Raw genomic sequence first — 22,228 nt, forward strand, 5'->3', positions numbered from 1 at the left:
GATTAGTGTCACATCCGCTATCCACTTATCTTAAACTCTAATCTTGTTCTCCTACCTCAATGGCAAGTTTTCAGTCTTTTATAAAGTAGAATAGCTGCTCTAGAAAAAATACATCTGATAAATATCTTAACACAAGGAAAAATCTATTTTTCCTGTTCACCATAAAAGTTTACAGGGCTCTTTAAAACAATATGGGGTGAAGTGCAGAACAAAGTGACAAAATCCATCCCCATCTGTTTTTCATTTTCTTTAAAAAAAAAAAAAAAAAAAAAAGCTTCAATACAATCTATGGTGATTTCTATCAGCTACTCAATGGAGACTGCCTGTAAATACAGGTAGTCCTTGACTTACGACCATAATTGAGCCCAAAATCTTTGTTGCTAAGCGAGATAGATATTAAGTGAATTTTGCCCCACTTTACGAACTTTCTTGCAGCAGTTAAGTGAATCACTGCAGTTGTCAACTTAGTAGCACGATTGTTAAGTGAATCTGGTTCCCCATTGACTTTACTTGTCAGAAGGTTGCAAAAGGTGATCACATGATCCTGGAATACTGCAACCGTCATAAATACGTCAGGTGCCAAATGATCACGTGACCATGGGGATGCTGCAATGGTCATCAGTGTGAAAAATAGTTCAGTGCCGTTGTAACTTTGAACTGTTATGAAATGAATTATTGTTAAGTTGAGAACTATCTGTATGTTCAAAACACATGGATTAAAAAAAAACATACGCTTTGTAAGGAAAACCAAATATAAGCATGTTTTTCTCTATTGATCTACTCAATTTGCATCTCACCACAAGACGCTTAGGATAATAATAATCCCAAGCTTTCAGAAAGCATGCTTCCCTCACACACTCAGGGACAAAAGTAATGGATTATAATCAAAATATTAATGTTACATAAACAACAAGGGAATTACATGAAAACATTCTTACACTACACTAATTCAAGCACTTAAAATAGAACATACAAGAATTCCTGGTTTATAAATAAAGTTAAAACCACAGAGACCTACACTAAATTAACATGGCTTCCCGGTTCAGATTTGCTTAAGTAACCACCTATTTTTGTTTATTTAGCAATTTATGTTTAAACCAAATGTAGTTTAGCATGATATATGAACCCTATAGAGTTTCAGTAGTCAAAAAATGAGAAGCTAGTTTTATATAAATGGAAAACTACATCAGTGGTTCCTAAACACAATAAATATATTTTATATGCAAATGCAAAAAATGAATATTTATTGGTCAAACTTGCACCACATTGCACCATTATAGACCACATTTTACAGGATTTTAGGAAGAAACGTCAAAACTTTGACAATCTGGTGGTCACAAAAGATTTTTTTTGCCATCAAGTACATTATATTTTTTATATTAATTACTTAATGTTGGTTGGGGCAAGGTGTCAGATGTGATATTATAGGGAAAGGTGTACATTTCCAACCCATAATTTAGTGGTCTCCTAATGTTTTCAGTGATGACACAGTGTTTATCTGTTACAATATTTAAATTTAGTAGCTGGATCAGTGGGGTTGTACAATGAATCAGAACACACAGTTAATAGCCACAGTTAACTGGTTCAAGAGCTCTGGCTCCTGCGTGAGGCAATCTATGCTGTGACTGGTTGCTGTGGGTATGGAGGGGGAGCTTCCCTTTCCCCCCACCTTTTTCTTTTGGGTGCCCTGTGTGCTCAATCCCCAGAAAGTTTCACATCAGAGAAAAGGCTGGAAATCACTATAGTATATTTCAATATGTTACAATATGTATGACAAATTGTATTTCAGCCTTTAGCTGTGCTAACTGTCATCGTGACTGGTATCCAGTTGCCTCTTGAAAAAGCACCTTTGGGACATTATGTCTGGCAACTCTTCTAACATTTGAAGAAAGTTATTGTATCCTAACTTGACACATTATATGTTCATGGAATCTCTTATATTTAAGGCAACAAAGAAATTAATGAATTTATCTTACCATTTCATTTTATCATTTGGCCCTGAAGAAAAAGTTGAACTTTTTAAAACTTCACCCATTTCTTCTCGGCAGAAACTGAAGTTATTAATGGTCCACATGTAAGAAAACTTCACAACTTTAACCTGCATAAGAAATGCAGAGAGTAATGTAAATTTATAAAGTTCATCTTTTTCAAACCTAATTTTAAAAAATTACCAAAGAAATCAACTGCTCACCCACTTAAAGGTAACAAAACAATAACTTGCATAATTAATGGTCTTTTAGTTGTCATAAGGAATCGCTCAATTTTGTATTTTAGAAACTATGTCAACACATTGTATAATTATTTTCCATTAACTAAAAATTGCCACTACTAACTCCTAGTCCTAGAGAGCAATAAATCTGTAGGCTCCCAGTCTTGAGAAAGCTGTATTCGTGATTAATTTGCTTTCTAATATTTGACTAATTCAATTGCTAATAATGCTAATTCTTTGTATTATGGATTGCTCAAGAAATAAGTGTCTCATTGATGATCATGTTAGGCAGTAGAGCTACTAATGCATAAAACTTAAGCTTCTCATTTTGAGATAATTCATCTTGTTCATCCTAGTTTTAAAGAACAAGATTACAGCATTTTATCCCCTCTTTCTTTTAAATGGAAACAGTAATAAATTAATAATAGGAAACTTAATAGCTTCTCAGAGTTCAAAAAGCTAACACATGTAATAATGTATTAACTTTTTAAATTTTAGATACTAGGCCCTGGGATATTTCAGAACATCCCTTTTAAATTTGTATGCTGCATACTATATAATTGTATTATTTATTTATTAATCACATTGGACAGCCGCCCATCTCATAAAGAGTGACACTTCTATGTACTTTGAAAATGACTTAAAAGACTATTCAAAATGCCTTAGGATTAGCATCATTTTAAAGCAGCTACAACATTTTTAAGACTCACATGAAAAACTGAAACAAGATGTGGCTGCTTTAAAAAAAAAAAAGTGCTGTGCCCCTCTCCATTCTGTAGGACTACCCAATCATTTTTGAAGCATGAACAGCCTTACTATTCATTTCTACTAGAATTTTCTGGTCTTCTGAATTAAAGAGAATTAGGTTTGGTTAATCTTTGATATGATACTGCCCGAGGAAGCCAGAGTCATAGATAAATAAAAATCCAGAAGACAGGCAATTGTATACACTTTCCATATCACTGCTAAAAAACTCACATGGGCATGTCATCCTAAGGAGCTGAAATTGACTCAAAGGAATGGGGGAGGGGGGAGAGAGACTGTCACTGCATTCCATCAAACACAGAGATACAACTGAACTGTGTAATGCTAACTGTTGAGATTTGGTTCATTATTGAAAGGCTAAGTGACCAATTACCAATGGCTATTCTTTATCATTGTCAGGTACAGGCTGAACACTTGAAAGACTTTAGGCTGTTCATCTTTTCTTTTCTTTTTTGACAACTTGTCAAACTTTGATATTTAATCTTCTGCCTGCTGTAAAACTGTCACTGCTTTTTGCTCTTTGTGTTTGTATATTGGGTTTTTTGCTAAAACGTCATTATCCAACTTTTTTTGTCTCCCTGTTCTTCTTTCTGAAAACCAGAATCATAAATATTTCTTTGGGTGGCTTTTCAGGTATGGCTATTATCATTATTTTTGGCCAATGCCTCTTTCTCAAGGTTGATTTATTTTTACTTAGTTTATTAGATTTTCTTTGAGATTTCAAGGCAGTTTATTTGGGATATCCATTTCATCCCTACCATGACAACACCACGCAATAGGGCTGGACTGAGAGAGAATAAGTAGCCAAAAGGGCAAATCTGAACTACAAGAAGTATGCTAATAACATTCTGAACTCAGACACTACATTACCTGTGTGTAACACCAGCTTTCAGCCACAGGTCCACTGGACATCTCTCCAGAAGGTGAAGGAGTAGGGACTCTTGACATCCCCACTTTATGGCACTCTTTTGCAGTATAAAGGCAGCAATTTAGCTGTCAGTATCCTTCCTTTCAACATCAAGATAGAAGCAAAGAAATATCACTATTTCACAGTTATTATTAATCCACAGTTTCTATATAAAGATATGAAATGCCAAAGAAGTGAACAAAATACTAAGATAAAGAACTGTATTTTTCTTCTTTCCCCAAGGCTTATTGTTCTTATTTGATTAAAACCTGAAAATGGGGAAAGGGGGAAGTATGAACTTCATCCTAAAATACTTTTAGTACCTAGAAGTATTAAAAGGTGAAAGTATTAAAAGGTGTTTACAAAGATATTACATAGATTATAAACTAACATGTCAAAGGGCAGAACAACTTGCCTCACTATAGGGAAAACAGCAGCTTTTGTAAGCCCACAAACTTGATAAAAGATTAAAAAATAATAAATGAGAAGGAATAAAAACTACTGATAATAGCACATCATTTTAAGGAAATAGCAACATATGGAGAATAAATAGTTTGCAAGATAAAATGAGCCTTTTTATTTCAACCAATGATTAATGGATAGCTTTTGATAGGTTTCATACGGAGGTCAAATTCTTTATTTTACTATAATGTTGATGGGTTTTTTTCCCCCATCAATTGAAGGCTGTACTATTTTTTTAGAGTTTTATTAATTTGATAAATAACTAAAGGAGGCAAACATACCGAATACTTCTTTCTCCTCCTATATTCCCCTAAACAACAATCCTTTGAGGTGGACTGGGCAGAGAGAGAATGACTGACCAATGTCACACAGCCAGCTTTCATGCCAAGGCAGGAGTAGAACTCGCCATCTCCTGGTTTCTAGCTTGTGCCTTAACCTCTAGAGTCTAGACCAAGCTGGCCTAAAATTATATTTAAATTTTTAAATAAAAATTATATTTTAAATCCTGACAATTTAATTTAGTATCACCTTTGTCTACTTATACATTAAAAAAAAATCTTTTAAATAGACTTGAAATAAATCAATCAAAAATGTCTATAGCAATTGTTGGAAAATCTTCTTAACCACTTTATTTTGCCCCTCTCAAGTCCGATATCCAACTGCAATTGCTGTGGCTTACCTAGATATTTAATTGATAAAGGATCCTTTTATTATTATTATTTCATTTATGCCTACGTCTCCAAAAGTTCCAAGTGGTTTGCAAACACAAAATACATTAGAATGCAATAAAACCCCATGAAACACAGGTATTACCAGATTTGAGTTAACAGAATGAAACCTCAAACAAAACAAGAACTCAGTTTTGCTAGTTTAATTTAAAATGTTGCCTGAACTTGCTAGTTTAAGCCACCTTACAGAAGGCTGAAAGCAAAGGAGCCAGATACAGTTGGCGGGGGGGGGATCCATCCGGTAGACAGAACGTTATCAGGAGTGATCTGCTAAATCGGTAGAACTGTATTACAGGAGAGGACCTTTTGCATTTATTCTTCTCAAAGGAAAGGACATAAATCCTTAACAAGACCTACAGGATTCAATGATAATGAAAGACTGCCTTCTGAATCTTCCTAACCAAAAAAACAAACACTCTAATCTAGCGCTCAGTAAGAAGGAAAAGGCTGTGTGGTGATTTAAAGAGGAAACTCTCTATTTTCCCCAATCCAGTGCCTTCTCCTCAAGCATTAAAGCAACCGTATACCTCGAAGACTCATTTAGCCGGTGTGAAGGCTTGGGGGTCGGTTGGAATCCTTAGCAAAGTGGTTGCCCCTGCACCCACACACCTGACAGTTGAGCACAACTTCTAAAGCAGCAGAGCGAGCTTCACAAAGGATGCACTGTTCTAACACTTCACACAGGGGTGCATCATCAGGCTTAACATGTTTTGTGAAGGACCCCTGCTGAATGCCTTGAAGAACAGCCCCAATATAAATCTGTGCATTGTATTTAGCCTGCTGAGAGAACAAAGGTTCATTCAAAATCTACTAAAAAATCTGATCCAGGCTAAAGATGTTCGCTCCCCACAGATGCCCATTCAGGAAACACGAAGAGTCTCTAGAGCAAATCTTCAGAGGAAACACAGGATAAGGAAGGTGGAAATAGTCACCTTCTTCCTTTCCACATGAGGGATGGATGCTTTTCTTAGCAGGAGGAAATCCCGATCTAAACAAGAATTTGGCTCATGTATGTTATGCATGTATGCATGTTTGTATATACATGTAATGTATGTATGTAAGTTTTACATACACGTAATGTACGTACGTAAGATTTATTTATTTAATTTAATTTCAATTTGTTTGTCACCCATCTTGTATGCCATAAAGCTGGCTACACACGTATCTTTGTGTACAGGTAGTCCTCAATTTATGACCACAATTGAGCCCAACATTTATGTTGTTAAAATGAGATAGATGCTAGGTGTATTTTGCCCCATTTTATAACCTTTCTTGCCATAGTTAAGTGAATCACTGCAGTTAAGTTAGTAACGTGGTTGTTAAGTGAACCTGGTTTCCCCATTAATTTTGCTTCTGACACTTGGCAAAAGGTAATCACATGACCCCAGGACACTGCAATCGTCATAAATGTGAATCAGTTGCCAAGTGTTAGAATTTTGAACACAAGACCAAAGGGATGCTGCAATGGTCATATATGTGAAAAATGGTCGTAAGTCACATTTTTCAGTGCCGTTGTAACATCAGTCACTAAATGAACTCTTGTAAGTCGAGGACTACCTATATAAAGGTCCAATGATTCTACCAATACACAGAGACATCCACAAAAAGAATGCTGGTGCTTGCCTTTTGAAACATTTGGCAAGACATTTTTCCAAAGATGTTTATCCTGGCTTAATAAAAGCTAGACAATTAGAATGATGCTATTGTCTACCATAAATCATGTTAGAAAGGATAATAAAATATGTCTAACAATATTATGGATTACATTTTAAAAAACCTGACAAATGCACCTATACTAACCTTGAGTGCTTTATAGTAGAAAAGCAGGTATTCAGTTAATATTAAACTTGATAAACAAATACTTCTCTCCAACATGACTTTCTAGATTATTAAAATTCTATGTCTGTGGAAGCTCTGAAGTCTTAAAAGTCATTTAAATACTAAGCAGCTTTTACACAAAATTTATTGAAGCATTAAAACTACAACTATTTTTTCCTTTAGGAAAATCCATCAGAATTAATCATTTTTGCCTTAAACTGTCTGATAGCTGTATTAAAACTCTTGAGCTTTAAAATGTAGCTATAATGTGTTTTATCCTAGCAGATATCAGAAAATTGAAAGAGACTAAAATTGGAGTTGTTTGTTTCTCCTTAGATAAGGATGGACAAGAAGTTTAAATATAGCAGTAGATAATAGGTTAATACAAATCATGAATATATGATACAAGTAGACAGCAGGATAAAATATTGATAGAAGAGAGGGAGGAATTGATTTAGAAAAAAATGATTTTAAGGAAAGCTATATGAAATAAATTTGATTATTATTAAACGTTAAAATAAAACCAAGCAGCTGCACATGAACAATATTCAAGAGCTTTTATCAAAATATCACATACACTGAAAGTATATACACAACCTCCAAAATGAAAGATAAAGGGAAGCTACTGCTCCTTCAAGGTTTGTGTAAAACCAAAGCAAAAAACCCTCCTCATTTCAATATTAACAATGAGGACTTTCAGGGGAAAAAATGGCGAACTGAAAATGGTTCCACTGAGAATAGAGACAACAACTATGGCAAAATGAAGAGCTGGCAAATGGACAGACTCTTCAGGATTCCTCTCTGGACATGGAGAGGACTTGGGATTCCCCACAAGTGTTCCCAATATAGGTAGTCCTCGAGTTACAACCACAATTGAGCCCAACATTTCTGTTGTTAAGCGAGCCATTTGTGAAATGAATTTTGCCCCATTTTATGACATTTCTTGCCTCAGTTGTTAAATGAATCAATGCAATTTATAAGTTAGTAACCTGGTTGTTAAATGAATCTGGCATTCCCATTGACTTTGCCTGTCAGAAGGTCTCAAAAGGTGACCACATGATGTTGGGACATCGCAATGGTCATAAATATGAAAGATAAACTGCCAAGCATCTGAATTTTGATCACATGATCATAGGGATGCCGCAAAGGTCATAACTGTGAAAAATGATCATGTTACTTTTTCCAGTGCGTTGTAACTTTGAACGGTCACTAAATGAACTGTTGTAAGTTAAGGACTACCTGTAATTACTCTTCATGAGGAGACTTTAAGAAAGTGGTTTCTGGAAGATTTAGAACTTCAGGATATGAAAAAATAGCCACCTTTACCCACATTGTGCTGGCACCTCTAAGGACACAGAGTTTGCATACTGACTTTTCATTTAATCACTCCTGTGTACCCCACAGGGTTGCTCCAGCACCAAGAAAAAGGGATGAAGAGCCCATTCTTCGTCGCCTCTCTTTGTCCCAATGTCACCACTGGAAGTCATGAATTTTTCTTTTTCTTTTGAGATAAATAGCGATTAGGACATTCATTTTGGAAAATTACAAAGTGTCCAGATGGATTTGAAATAAGTTATAAAAAGCTTTCCTGTGGGAAAACACTGTTGTTTTGAATCACACACACAGAGACACATTATATTGCAGTGAGCTGTGAGCCATGTGATCATGGCCCACTGCAATATAATAATCACAAGCTGGGTGCCAAGCACCTGGATTGCAATCAGATCACAACAGCCGGAACTCTAAAAACTCATTGTAATCCCCTTCCTCAACGCCATCATAATTTTGTGCAATCATTGACTGAAGGGTCACAACTCGAGGACTATCTGTACACTGAATCCCTCAGGGTACTTTTGCTTGTCCAAATACACTGCAAAACTGGGTGTTCCAAAAAGCAATTCTAAGGATATGGGAAACGGAGAAGAGTCACTGCTTGCATAAATAGTGGGGCTGATTTACTTATATTTCAACACTGATGATGTTCTGTCTGTATCTCTTATTGATTTAAAAACTGAGGGAAAAATCTGATGCCAATCTGAGAAGGGCATGGGTGGGGGAAGGGGGTATGGGTCTGTTGTCATATAGCTGAAAAAAAAGTGAATTCTGACTACTGTCCCATCTTGCATTATGCACAGTAGATGTGCACCAGAGATATCTATAAGCCTAAATAAGCTTACGCATTACCATTTCTGCTCATCTTTGCTTTGCCAAAGAAACCATATTGAGCAGGAACCTTTAAATTTGTCTCAGTACAATTTTTAAAAAACTTGTACATAGGACTCTGAAGCTCAGGAGGCTGGAAAAAAAACTAAGGGGGAATAGGAGGGAATTAAAAAGCATATAATCATATTTGGTGATAAGGTTAAACAACGAATATTTCCTAATTTCCAGTCTCTTGATTCACAAATGTAAATAGGGATGCACTTGATTTATACATCAGAACTCAAAAAGAATGTGATTAAGGTTGTAAAGCATGGCAACATTTACTAAAATCACGAATGCTTGCAAAGTGAGAAAAAACTGAGATAACAGTATATTTATCCTCCACTCATCTCCTAGTTGAGTTTTTGTGATAAAACGGCATTTTCTTATGTTTTCTGGTACAGGTAGTCCTTGGATTACAACAGCAATTGGAACCAAGACTGCAATCACTAAGCAATGTGGTTGTAAAGCATGGTGTCATGTGACCGTGTTGCTTAGCAACAGAAATCTCGGCTCTCCCAGTAACTGTTGAAACCCCAGGATGGTGCAGATTGTAAAGCAGGAAGAGGTGAGAGTCCCAGAGAAGGAGTTCGGGAGGATGGAGGGTGTGTTAGGGGGGCAACAGGCGGTGCAAGCGGGATGGCAAAGGCAGCAGACAGGATCTGGGAAGCTTGGGCTGGCTTTACATGGGCAATATTTTTTTTAATTTGGAAAGCTAATGACAGTACAACATCTTAAAGCCACTCAATTGACCAGGAAAATTGATCAATTTTTCTTCTTTTAGTATCTGTGGCAGGGTAGGATTTTAAAGTGAGGCTATGGATGGCTTACATTTCTGTTATTAATAATAATGGGAATGAACTCAATTAATAATAGTGAACGTCACCAGTGCGAGAAAATTTGAACCCCGATTTTCAGTCTTATTCCACTGTTCCAATTACTGGAGCATGAAGTCTGCCATTTTTGCTAAAGCAAAATAGCTACCAGAGCAGGAGGGAAGAGTGAGAAATTAAGAGGTATATGTCCTGAATGTGCATAATATTTCATCATGGTGGGGGCGGGGGGAAGCACAATGATTGATGTGTAAGAACTACTTCATATAGTGTAACTGAGAAAGTTATAGCACAGCACCACAGAATTAACTGATAAGGACTAATGTATCAGAGATGTTTGAATTTGACTTGGCAAGCAAATCCTCTGGAATTAAATATGTGAGTAATATCTAACTGTCCCCATCTGTCAGCTTCCCAGATTGCTCTGGAGGAAGTAGACAGAGGCAGCAAAGAAGAGAAGACAAAGGGACATTCCCTTTCTGTTATCTTAGACATATGATCTCTAACACTGTCATTCAATCATATTTTTCTTTTTAAAAAGCTCATGCATAATTATGGGGGACTGTAGGCCAAAAAAGGAAATGGAAAGTGAATCTAAATAGCAAGTGTTTCATGACAAGGATAACTTGTTATATTCAAGGCAATTTTATAATACTCAAACTATTAACAACTGAAGAAACTTCTTCTGAAGATGTGCCAACTATATATGGAAGAACTATGCCCATTTTTCTTATGTAAAGAAAACAGATCAAAAATATCACAAAGAGATGAATTTCTAGAGTTTATAAATTCCAATCAAATGCTAATGTGGAGAATTTGCGACACTGAAGGACATGGATCAAGAGAGAAATCAATGGATTATGTGCCCTCCAGTTGACATTGACTTGGTGACCTCATGGACCTTTTGCCAGGATGATCTAGCTCCAGTCTGACGATTCCGAGCCTTCAGCATATCAGTTTAAGGTTGGAAACTCGTTCGTAGTTTGGAGATTTTTTTTAGCACTTTGTTTTTCCATTCCTATTTCCGCCTTCAATGTTTTTACAGATTGGGATAGATAGAACAAAAGGGCAATTACCCATCAATATGAAACATTCTATAAGGTTCCAGTTAAAAACAACAACACTGAACCAGCTAGTACTAGGCGGCAAACAGGAAACTGCAGCTTCTAGGTCCCATGTGAATGAACTACAATAAGCTGAGACAAGGCAAGGTCACAGGTAATTGTCTTTTGAAACTCTGGGTCTATGAAAGGGCACAACTGGTGGGTCTGCCTAAACTGGCCAAAGGCTTTCTGTCCCTGGTTTCCACTTCTTGGTTTAGCAGAAGCCAGGAGCACCATCAAACTGTACACCTGTCCTTTCAGGAAATGTAACCCCATCCAGAACAACAGATGGAATATCCATGGAAACAAAAAGGTACCAACTTATGGCTTGTATTCAATGAGTCCGTTTTACCTTATTCAAGTAAAACCACAATTCCATCACATTTCCTGCTCACTCTAACACAGAGATATAAAATTGGTTACCATCAGTATTTTGATGATACGATATCTATTCCCCCAAAAATGTACAACCTACCCGGCAGAGTCATGAAGATATTAATATGGGGAAAAAGTGAGCTCTCTCTACACGAACCCCGTTCTACAGTACCCAGGAGATCTTTTTATTCCAACAATAGTTGGAAATGCCCACTTAGGAAGGAGTGGAAACACTCCAAAACAGTGCCCCTGATCTCCAACATCACAGGTCACCCAAAACGATACCATGATCAATGCTACCAAACATAACTAAAACATCTAACAGGACAAGAAGGAATTTTTCCCCACTTTCCAAAAATATTTGGCCACAGGACCATCCAGAACTAATAGTTCTTCGTAGGGAACAGTTTGTGCTAATGCTTGCTATTTCATCTTTGCTTTTCTTTGCTTATATGGCATCATCTTCTATTTGCTATTAATTGTGAAACTATCCAGAGTCATTCTAAATTTGGGTGGCCTAGAAATTCAATAAATGGATGAATGACTGTCCTTAGATCAGTTTCATGTTATTTATTTTAATAAGAAATACACAAACCTGTAATAGCTTTCAAAATTATTTTGCTAGGGAGTTGGGTTAGGAGGAAAATCTAGAAAGTGTAGAATTTCTAAAAATTCTAGAGACTACTCTATGTGCCACATGATGAGGAAGGGAAATTTTAACACTTAAATTCTCCAAAGCAGAATAATGCTTTGGAACCTCATTCTAATTAATTACTGATAACCACATTGCTAGTGTAAATGGAAGTATGCCAGAATTTTTGCTTGCTTGATCCTCACTTCAATCAATTATGATTAAAATAATGGCAAAGTTTTTTATAAGTCTTCTGCAAGGCTTCAAGGGACTTCATGCAGAGGTCCCTGTGGCATTCTTGTGAACTAGTCTTATTTTGCTGCCTTCCCATGGGACTTTGTAATAGATTCCTTTCCAGATTCCAACAAGGTTCAACTCTGCTTCGCTTTCCAAGAACAGCTAAAGTTGACTAGGTACTGTCACTGAACTATTATCAAGTTCTTCCAAAGGATCTGAGATAGGCAGATGTTGATGTTTGATGGTGTTAAAGGTATCACTGTAGAATGTAAGCTGTTCTAGATACAGATTATTATCCAGAGCTGGAAAACTTTCATTTTTTTGCCATGTTAAATTCTGGGAACACTGTTCACCTTTATTTGAATGTATTTTAACTAAAGAAAGTGTTAATGGGTATTTTAAGTAACTTTCTAGAGGTTATTTTTAGTTTGAATGGTGATGTTTCAGCAAAATATGTAGGTTTGTTTTATTATTTTGTATTCTAGAAAATGTGATTCAAATTATGCATTATATTTCCAGATTAAAAAGCAAGAATAAGAAAGAGAACAGATCAAAAGGCCATCGCTTGAATTTTTACTACACTCTGTAAGTATTAACTAGAATAAATATCCAAATAGCAAATAATGCATTTACTCCCCTAAAATCTAAAAACAAAATATCAGAAATACATCAAAACATTCAAAGTATTTTAAGAACAAATACATCAAAACATTCAAAGTATTTTAAAAATAAAACTTGAATTGAAATCACAAGTATTTTATCAGGTTGTTTTCACAAAATATAAATAATTAACTTATATGTTGATAGCAGCAAGAACAGACCTTGCACAATATTGTAAAAGAAAGATTTGCCAACAATATCAGATTGGAAGACCAGAACTGGAGAATATGCTGCAATGTTTAACCAAACTCAGGCAGGAATGTCTCCTTTATATGCAATGCATTACACAGCAAGATGGGATTTGGAATATGACTTCTAGGACGTTAGCAGAAACCAACAACAATGATTAATGTTCAACTGAAAGCAAAAATATTTAAATCGTAAGTTAGCCATTGGAAGATCAGGGAGGATGTATTACTAGAAAGTTTTCTCACTACATTTTTTGAAAACTCTATATTTAGTAATTATTATTTGTTCAACTTTTTTGCCTTTCTTTTGGATCCTATTATTTTATCAATTAAAAAAAAAATTAAAATCATTAAGGAAAGCATTTGTATAGCTACCAATCTTAAAACCAATTCTGGATGGCTTATAGCCAATTAACAAATACTGTAAATACAATCATAAACAATGATAAAACTTTAAAAATAATGGGGCCACAACCACACTTGATGCAACCTATATTCTCATCGCATATTCTTACCCAATCTGAGCTTGGAAATTGAATCATTTACCCTGTGGATAAAAGGATAGGTACAGTTCTCAAGAGAGAGGGTGTTTCATAGAGCAGGGGCTGCAAGGGAAAAGGCACACTTCTGAGGACCCACAAGATGCAGTATTTAAAGGAAGGAACTTGGAGCCTGGGTGGGGCAATTAGGTATCCCCAGGGAGACACAGACCTGCAGATGACCTGTTTCCATGCCATGTAGGGCTTTAAGAGTTATAACCAGTACCTTGAATTGTACCCAGAAGAAAACCGGGAATCAGTACAATTCACACAATAGGGGTGTAGTATTTTTGAACCTTGGAGCACACTGCTGAATTCTAGACCAGTTGTAACTTCTGGGTGGTCTTCAAGGGCAGCCCTATTTAAAGCACATTGCCATAAGCAAACAGGAAGTGACACGAGTGCTGCTGCTCATCAAAGAATATCTACAAGTCCAAAATCCACACACACCCTCCCAAACTGTGCACCAGCTCTGTCTGGGGCATTGGAACCCTGGCCAGTCAAAGATGGCATATCATTAGTCCTGGGGGCCCAAACCCACAAAAATTTCACCAGGATTGAGCAAAAGGTGGTTCCTCCTCATCCAGCCCCTCACAGCCTCCAAGGATGGAAACGTATAGCTGGGTACCATTAGCACACTGATTACACCACACTGCAAAAACCAGCTATGAGGTTTCTTTGTTTTCCAGGGACTGGACATACTGCAGTGTAGTAGATAACTGTACACAATGCTTTATTGTGGCACATAACAGGGCTGTTGTTCCGAGTTGACTTTACCCTCCTAGGTCTTGCAAGTTGATGTAACCATATAACCACGTCTTTTCTACTGAGTACTTAAAACAATCAAAAGTCTTAAAGCTTGTAAAGTGGCAGATAATTTTTGCCTCCCTCTAAATTTTTTTGCACTGGCTGGGATGAGGTGCTGCTTCAAACTCTGCTCTTAAGCAATCTTATTTTTGAGCAGTTCAGTTGAGCTGCCAAGACAAGCTTAAGGCCAAAATCCCTCTAGGATATGCTTACAGTACCCCTGTGGTCCTGGCAGCTGACTGGCAGCCCTCTTGCTTGCCTGTAAAATAGTGGTAAATTCCCAGATGTTTCCTCCCACTTCCTTGTTTGCTTGCTTTTTACCTCCTTTTTTTTCCTATGCCGCCCCCTACACCTTACCTTAGCATTTATTTTTGTAAGTTAAAGGGCCTGAGTGGAGTGAGGCTGCCTCTGGATCCTGGGATATCCCTGAAAATGGCAGGTTGTGGCCCAATTAGCCTGGCATTTGGAATGCCGGTGTGGATGCTTGTGAGTAAACTATGAGTGAGGGAATAAATCAATGACTCCATCTCTTCTGAAGTTTCTGTGGCTGTGAAGCCCTTTGAAGGGAGGGGGGAACACGAGCTGTATTAAGCCTTGTGGAAATGGGCAACGATCCCAGTTTCACTACTTCACGCGACCTGAAATGACCTTTCTTGTAAAAGAGAAGAGAGAGAAGAACTGTCCACACTGCCATGGGGCCTAGGGCTTGAAGTCTCCCCTCACCAACACCAACCAAACCAGCCATGGAGAAAGGAAGAGATTAGACACAAAGCAGTGCCTTCCACTCTCCCTCCCAAAAATCATCTCAATACATCATTGTCAATGGTATTGAAAACTACTGAGAGATCTACAAGGGCTAGGATGTTGCACCATCCTCTAATACAGGCATGTCAAACTCACGTCGTCATGGTCTTTTCCGCCCTTTGCTTAACTGGGCAGGGGCGGGGGCAGTATGTGACACATCCGGCCTACGGCCCGGGAGTTTGACACCCCTGCTCTCGTACATAAGTACCATCTCAGTATGTATCCTGGCCTGAAATCAGATTGAAAAGGATCCAGATAATCCACTGCACCTTTTAGCTGAGTACCAGCCACCTTTTCAACAGCCTTTCCTAAAAAGGAAAGATTGGAGGCTGAATGAAAGTTGTCGAGAACTGTTGGGTTCAAGGATGGCCTCTTAAGAAGTCAGGGAGGCATTAACTACTGCTTGAACCCAACCAAGAGCTTCTTCCTAATAGTCTTTAACTAACTAGGAGGGACATGGGTACAGAACACAAGTTGCAGAATTCACAGTCACAAACACCCTGCCTACTTCCTCAGGACCAACCAACTTAAACACCTTTCAGGCATGACTTGGTTACTTGGATTTGCCAAGCCAACTATGAGCAAAGTTGAAGGACTTTGTCTAGCAGATGCTGAAAATATTCCTCACATAAATACTCCCCCACCTCTATTAGGCAACTATATATATATATATAATTAGGGCAAATAAGTGCCCTTCATTGTCCTTATCCCCACAAGATAAGTCCTAATGAAGGCTCTTACCTAAGCTTGGTTGACTTCACTTTTTATCTTCCCTGAATGATGTCCTAGGCATCTCTTGGACCGCTATTCTCTCAGAACTCTTCAATAAACAATGGCACTCTACAAGATCCACATATATAGAGAATCTGTACAGGTGCAATTCCCTCCATCACTCTTCACATGCTCATTCTAACCACAATGAAGATATCCATTGAATTACATGACAGAACTTTGGGGAAAAAACTCCAAGCTCCCTCTGAAACTGCACTGGATGCATCTGGTACCTGGGGAACTGCAGAGAACTCTAGGGCCCAAAGGGAGTGATCCATTCATGACAAACAATTGATGTTAACATCTCCAAAATATAGATCACAATATCATTACCCAAAACCAACCACCAATTCCAATGTGTGACCCTCATGTAACTCAATATGTGAATAAATTGGACCAGATCCATGGTTGCTATGAACTCCCAGATTACTTCAGACCTCACATCCAGAGAAAACTGGTTGAACCTTAGAAGCATAAGCCTGGGTAATCTATCACCAACCTATACATAGAGATAACATACTAGCCATATCTGTATACATATCATATTCTATCATTTATTTAGAGAGCCAGTTGATTGTGAACAATTAAAACTTAATTTAACAATGTCAACTTTCGGGTACCTTTTCTCATAAACTTCCCACCACCACCATTCTGCAGCAGAGTTTCAAATTTTCTATTAATGTTTAAGCTACTGAAATGGTGGAGATGAGACTGTCAGTTGCACAACTAATCTATTCTTTCTCAGCTCCAAGCCTATAACCTGTATGGCCACTTCACTACAGGGATGGCCAGGAAAACATGGCCACCTAGAAAAAAAAACAAGCAAGCTGAAGCCATCGTAAGATAAATTGAAGCCTTACTCTGCAAAAACTTTACGATCACACATTCTCTTCCTGTCCATACTCTTCAACTACCTCTCTTTCTTTTTAAATGCAGAGCCCAATTTTTAGCCTCTTTATGAAATTAACACATAATAGAAAGGTATGGCTAGAATACCTAGGAAATGAGAGAAAGAATTAGCACATCCAGGGAATAGGAAGCAAATGAGTATACAGTAAGGTATAATATTCAAAGTTAAACTCACCTTGCTAGTTACATGATCCTGCTTCTTGCTTCTATTGGTCATGGGTTTTTGTTGTTGTTGGCTTTGGTGCTTTATGTGGATTTTAATGTGGGTATTATCACTATCTTCTGAATTAGTTTATATGTTACGATAGATTTTTTAATAATACAGTATATACTGACACTCATTTTGATTGTGGTAGAATTGAAGCATGAGATATAAATAAAATATGTGAGCTGATCTAATATTGAAATGCAACATTAATTCAGTAGGTTAAGGCAATAATTTTAATCTACCTATCAATTTATGTTATGTTATGGTATCAACAAAGGAAATAATCCTATGATGAATTTAGGATGCAGAAGATAAAACAATAGTCTATTGAATGACACTAGTATGTCATTTTAACAATGAATCATAAAGTAGCCTTATAAGACTACTTGCCAAAAGGAAAACAAATGTACTTTTAATTTAAGAGAGAAGAAAAAATTGATTCGATCTTAACTTAGAACCTTTCCTATTTGATATCTGCACCAATTTAAGAATATTGTATCCCCTTTAAAATTGATTTAGTATAACATAAATGCAACACAACAAAGTATAAAACAAAAACCAAAAGGAATACCCTATCACATACAACTTGGAATAGGGAAAAATGAAAAATTCAACAGTTATGCATCTATAAGAACTGTTTCAAATCGTTTAAGAACAACTTGAATCTTGAATCTGTCCAGTCTTTTCTCTATGCTCATAATGAGCCTTTGCAGAATCCGAGAGTGAACATATTCCATCAAGTCAATCTTTGTAGGAACATATACCCATTTTGGCAACCCGAGTATAATAAATCCAACATTTTTTATAAATAGGTAAATGCCAAATGTTGGAAATGTAATTCAACAACTTATTGATATTTTTAAATCATAACTTCATTTATCTTGTTTAACATTGGAAGCACATTCAACTAATAGCAAACCAATACATTCTGCATTCCCAAGACATTACCTTCTTTAAGCAACTAAACCAACTTTTTTCAATCTCAGTCATAACAACTAAAATTGCAAACTTCATGGACTAAGGACTTGGCTACTTTCCCATTTGAAAGAATGATTTCTTCATCCTCCTTTCAATAATCTGAACTCAGCACTCTTTAATATTTAGCATAGGTATATTATCAGCAAACTCAATCTTAATCCTTCTAAGAATTTTCATAATGCATCTAAATAAGGAACAGGTTTAACTAAGCCTACTTATAGGCTTGCCTTAGTTTAGTTCCCAGTCTTTGTGGGTTACTTGAAATTGGACAAAAGTGTCTCATAGGAAAATTACAGTGTTTTACCATTACTGTGGCTTTCAACAGGAACATATTTGCAGGAAGAATAACACATTGACATTCAGACAATTTACCACTCATCCCAACAGATTTTGGTTTGCACAACGGCCAGACTACCACATACAGCAGTTCTTATAAACATAAGGGTGGGAATAGCAATTGTTCAGTTTTCAATAGTGGTCCTGAGAGGATTTTTGTTACTCCAGGAGCTGCTGTAGTTGAAGACACAGGAATTGATTTATCATTTTTGTACTTTCCTATTGGTTGACTGAAAGGAGAACTGATTGACTCATAGTATTCCCTATTTGTTGTCAACAGTCTGAAGTCAGCATGAATGCAGACAATCACAGGGCCAACTTCAAAAAACTTCAGAGGGATTAGAGAGTAGTGATAGTATCATCTAGAACAGCGGTGGTAGGCCGTGAGAAAATTTTGGTGGGCCGCAGAGAAATCTCACCCCTAGAGCACCCCCACAAAGCAATTAATCCAGGCTGCGCAGAAACACAAGGCTGCGCTGCCCACATGGCCCACGGGAACCCTCCCCACCCACTCACTCCTCACCTGGTAAACTCGCCTGCTAAATTGCTATTTTTCCTTTTTCCGACCATCATCTATCTGTTCTGCTGTGTCGGGAGATTTAGATTAGCTAGGAAGCAAGAAATGGTTGGATTTCTTGCTTTCTAGCTAGTCTTTAGTTCTTCGGCTCAGCACAGCCGAACCTCCCTTAGGACTGAAGGTTTGCTTGCAAGCAAATTCAGGCAGACTCCATGGTAAGCAAATTTGAGTGACTGAGCTAATGTTTCTGTGAGCAACTCAATCTGCCTGCTTTGCCTGATTTTGGGTAAAAGTTGTTCTTTTTTATAAAAAAATTCAATATTTACATGCATGGTGTGCTGTGAGTTAATTTTGTGAGTTTGCTTGCAAGCAAATTTTATGTGACAGACTGAGCTAGCCAATGGCAGATAGATAGATCTCTGAATGAATCTGTGATTCTGTGAGGAACTCAATCCCTCTGCCTGCTTTGCCTGATTTTGGGTAAAAGTTGCTCTTTTTTATAAAAATATTCAATATTTATATAAATATTTATAATATTTACATACAAGCCATGCCCAGCCAGTCACATGACCATCAAGCCACACCCACAAATTAGGCCACACCCACAGAACCAGTTAGTGGTCCCTGAGGTCCAAAAGGTTGTCGACCCCTGATCTAGAAGGGCTTAATCTGTTACCAAACATGTGTTGCTACAAAGTGCTAAACAGTAGGGGGTTTTTTCAAACCACAAAAGAAAACTACTATCAGCAAAAAGCATATGCATTACATTGGGCCGCAATGGCAAACCTATGGCACGCATGCTGGAAGTGGCACGCAGATCCACTGGGCATGCGAGCGTGCCTCCCACCAGCCAGCTGATTGTTGGGTATCTGCTCTACATGCGTGGGGGGAGGGGCACGCATGGGAGATACATGCGCATGCACAGAGAAGCCAGGTGCATATGCCGCACAGGGGTGTCACTGCGCATGCGCAGGGGGTGTCACGCACACATTGCATTATGGGTGCAGGCACACTTGCACGCACATGCACACGCAGTTTCGGCACGCGACAATGAAAAGGTTAGCCATCACTGACCTTTGCTTTCACTGATATAAAATAGTCCCTAATTCTTCCTTTCAGGAATCTACAAAATGAAAATGTGAGCATACTACATCTTCCTGGTAGATACTTCTTTGATAAAGTAGAACTATTTCATCCATTCACTTAATACACAGATTACTTTCCAACCACAAGGTAAAAGCTGCCTTTTAAATATATATTCACACGTGCACTTTTCTTTCCAATAAATTGATACAGCATTGGAAAATATATTAATTGACAAATCAAGAATTGTCTTTTACACTTGCATAGCAACTATTTCCAAACAACACATTGTTTTGAACTGGTAGTTCAAATATTTGCAATGTAAGGTCACTGCTAGGCTTCCTAATTTTGTCAAATGTTACATTTTTAAGCAATATATATATTTATATATAAATAAAAGCATGTTATCACACAATTGTAATTGTTAAAGCATGCTTGGTTGAAGGTTTTTACTAAGAGTCCATGTTGAAGTTCTATCTACCTATTGCCTCAAGTGTAATCATGCAATGGTACAGTGGGCCAAAGTTTCTATCCTTAAGACTCAAAATTCAAGCACATAATTAGCACTTTTGAGCAAATTCAAAAGCCTTCACACTTTAGAAAAACCTATCCTTAAAAGATATTTGCCTGCAGAAGCAAGATCAGCTTCTGTTAGGATCAATTTTCTTTCTTGTACTACTTGAATCTGGATGTGGTGAATTTCTAAATATTTAACTAAATACTTCTGAGTAATATGTTTAGGCTAAAGATGCTTATTAGAATTTATCTTTGTGCTCTAACCCCTTGGACTGAACTTTTGAGATATGAACCTTAACTCATTAACAGATAATACAACATGAAACAATTGTACAATAGTGCACAATAGTCATCCAATAGAGTAATAATCAAGAAAAATTATTTTATAAGAATTCTGTGGAACTTGGTAGCTAATGCCAGTTTTTGCATATTCACTGAACTTTGTAAAATATGTAACACCTAGCAGTTTTAGAATTCACTATGTTCGAAGAGAATTTTCAACAAGCACAAACCACTTTCCCTTTATACCAGAGTAGAAGGAAACACAATCCGACATACTTGAGGTGCTTGAAAACTATTAATTAAAATATAATTATTGCCATAGGAGGATCAAGACTTGCCTACCAAATATGAGACATTTAATTTGTAGTAAACAGTGTGATTCAGTAACTACAATGTGACTTCAGCAATTGCAACATACCAGAGATTCATTTCCTGTGTAAGTACAAAAAAAAAAAAAAAAGGTTGAAGCAGATTAATTTGAGCCATTACTGATTCCAAATAAGCTGTGCTGAACTTCCACTGAAATAATTTAACTTGCATCCAGGTTAAGTGCATTTAGGACTAGAGGGTAGTAATTGCAAAACCTATTATTGGAATATTTCAAACTGCTGTGCAATGTGGTTCCTGAAGATTACAGACGAAAAGGGTCTATACCATTTTAATAGCTATTTTCATTGCTCCTGGAGTTATGCAGCAAATATAATTATCAGTTTAAAGTCAGTATGAAAAAGGATATGCGAAAAACTTTTAGGAATCCTATCAAGCAGAAATCTAGATTGTGAATGCTAACTAATGTACAAGCAAAAAATTATATTCAGATTAAATACTGAAAATAAAATCCATAACTACTGGAACTGCTAACCAACACAATATCTTACATTCCAGTCTTTTTAATAGGCCATAGGTAGCTACTAGTGGAGTAGCATTCTTACACAGAATAAATTTCCCTTTCTCTTTGCATTTCTTTACGTCTGCTGCAGAGGGTTGGAAAACTCTTTATAGAACATTTGAGGAGATTCACTTAGAACAGGCCTGTCAAACTGGCAACCCGCGGGCTGGATGCGTCATGTGCAGGCCACACCCACTCCAGCAAAAAACCACTGTGATATGTCACGATACATCATGTGATGTGACCAAGTTTGACTTCCATAACTTAGAGGGAGAAAGTCTTATGGCATGAAACTTCATTCTCTTGATTATTCATCTCTTTCATTCAAGCAACTTTAAAAAAACTTTTTATACTAATATTGCACGTAAAGTGATGACAGCATCAGGAAAAACAAAATAATTTACATCAGTATAAATCATTACTAATACAGATTTGAAATAAAATACATATAATAAACTACAGCAGAAATAG

The 22,228-nt window shown here is 37.0% G+C and overlaps 1 protein-coding gene across 1 annotated transcript in view; it reads right to left on the bottom strand.

The window, feature by feature from the left end:
* SPOPL (speckle type BTB/POZ protein like) overlaps positions 1-22,228 on the bottom strand; it is a 40,402-nt gene that overhangs the window by 15,889 nt on the left and 2,285 nt on the right. The window contains exons 2-3 of the mRNA XM_026673525.2: positions 3,845-3,982; positions 1,977-2,098 (exon numbers count right to left, since the gene is read on the bottom strand). Of these exons, the coding sequence (XP_026529310.1) occupies positions 1,977-2,098; positions 3,845-3,922 (200 nt within the window). The 5' untranslated portion in view covers positions 3,923-3,982. The remainder of the gene's footprint in view (positions 1-1,976; positions 2,099-3,844; positions 3,983-22,228) is intronic.

Source organism: Notechis scutatus, chromosome 1 (assembly GCF_049901735.1).
Source record: "Notechis scutatus isolate UNSWTSFEM ecotype Mainland chromosome 1, rNotScu1.2, whole genome shotgun sequence".
In the NCBI taxonomy this organism is placed as follows: Eukaryota; Metazoa; Chordata; class Lepidosauria; order Squamata; family Elapidae; genus Notechis; species Notechis scutatus.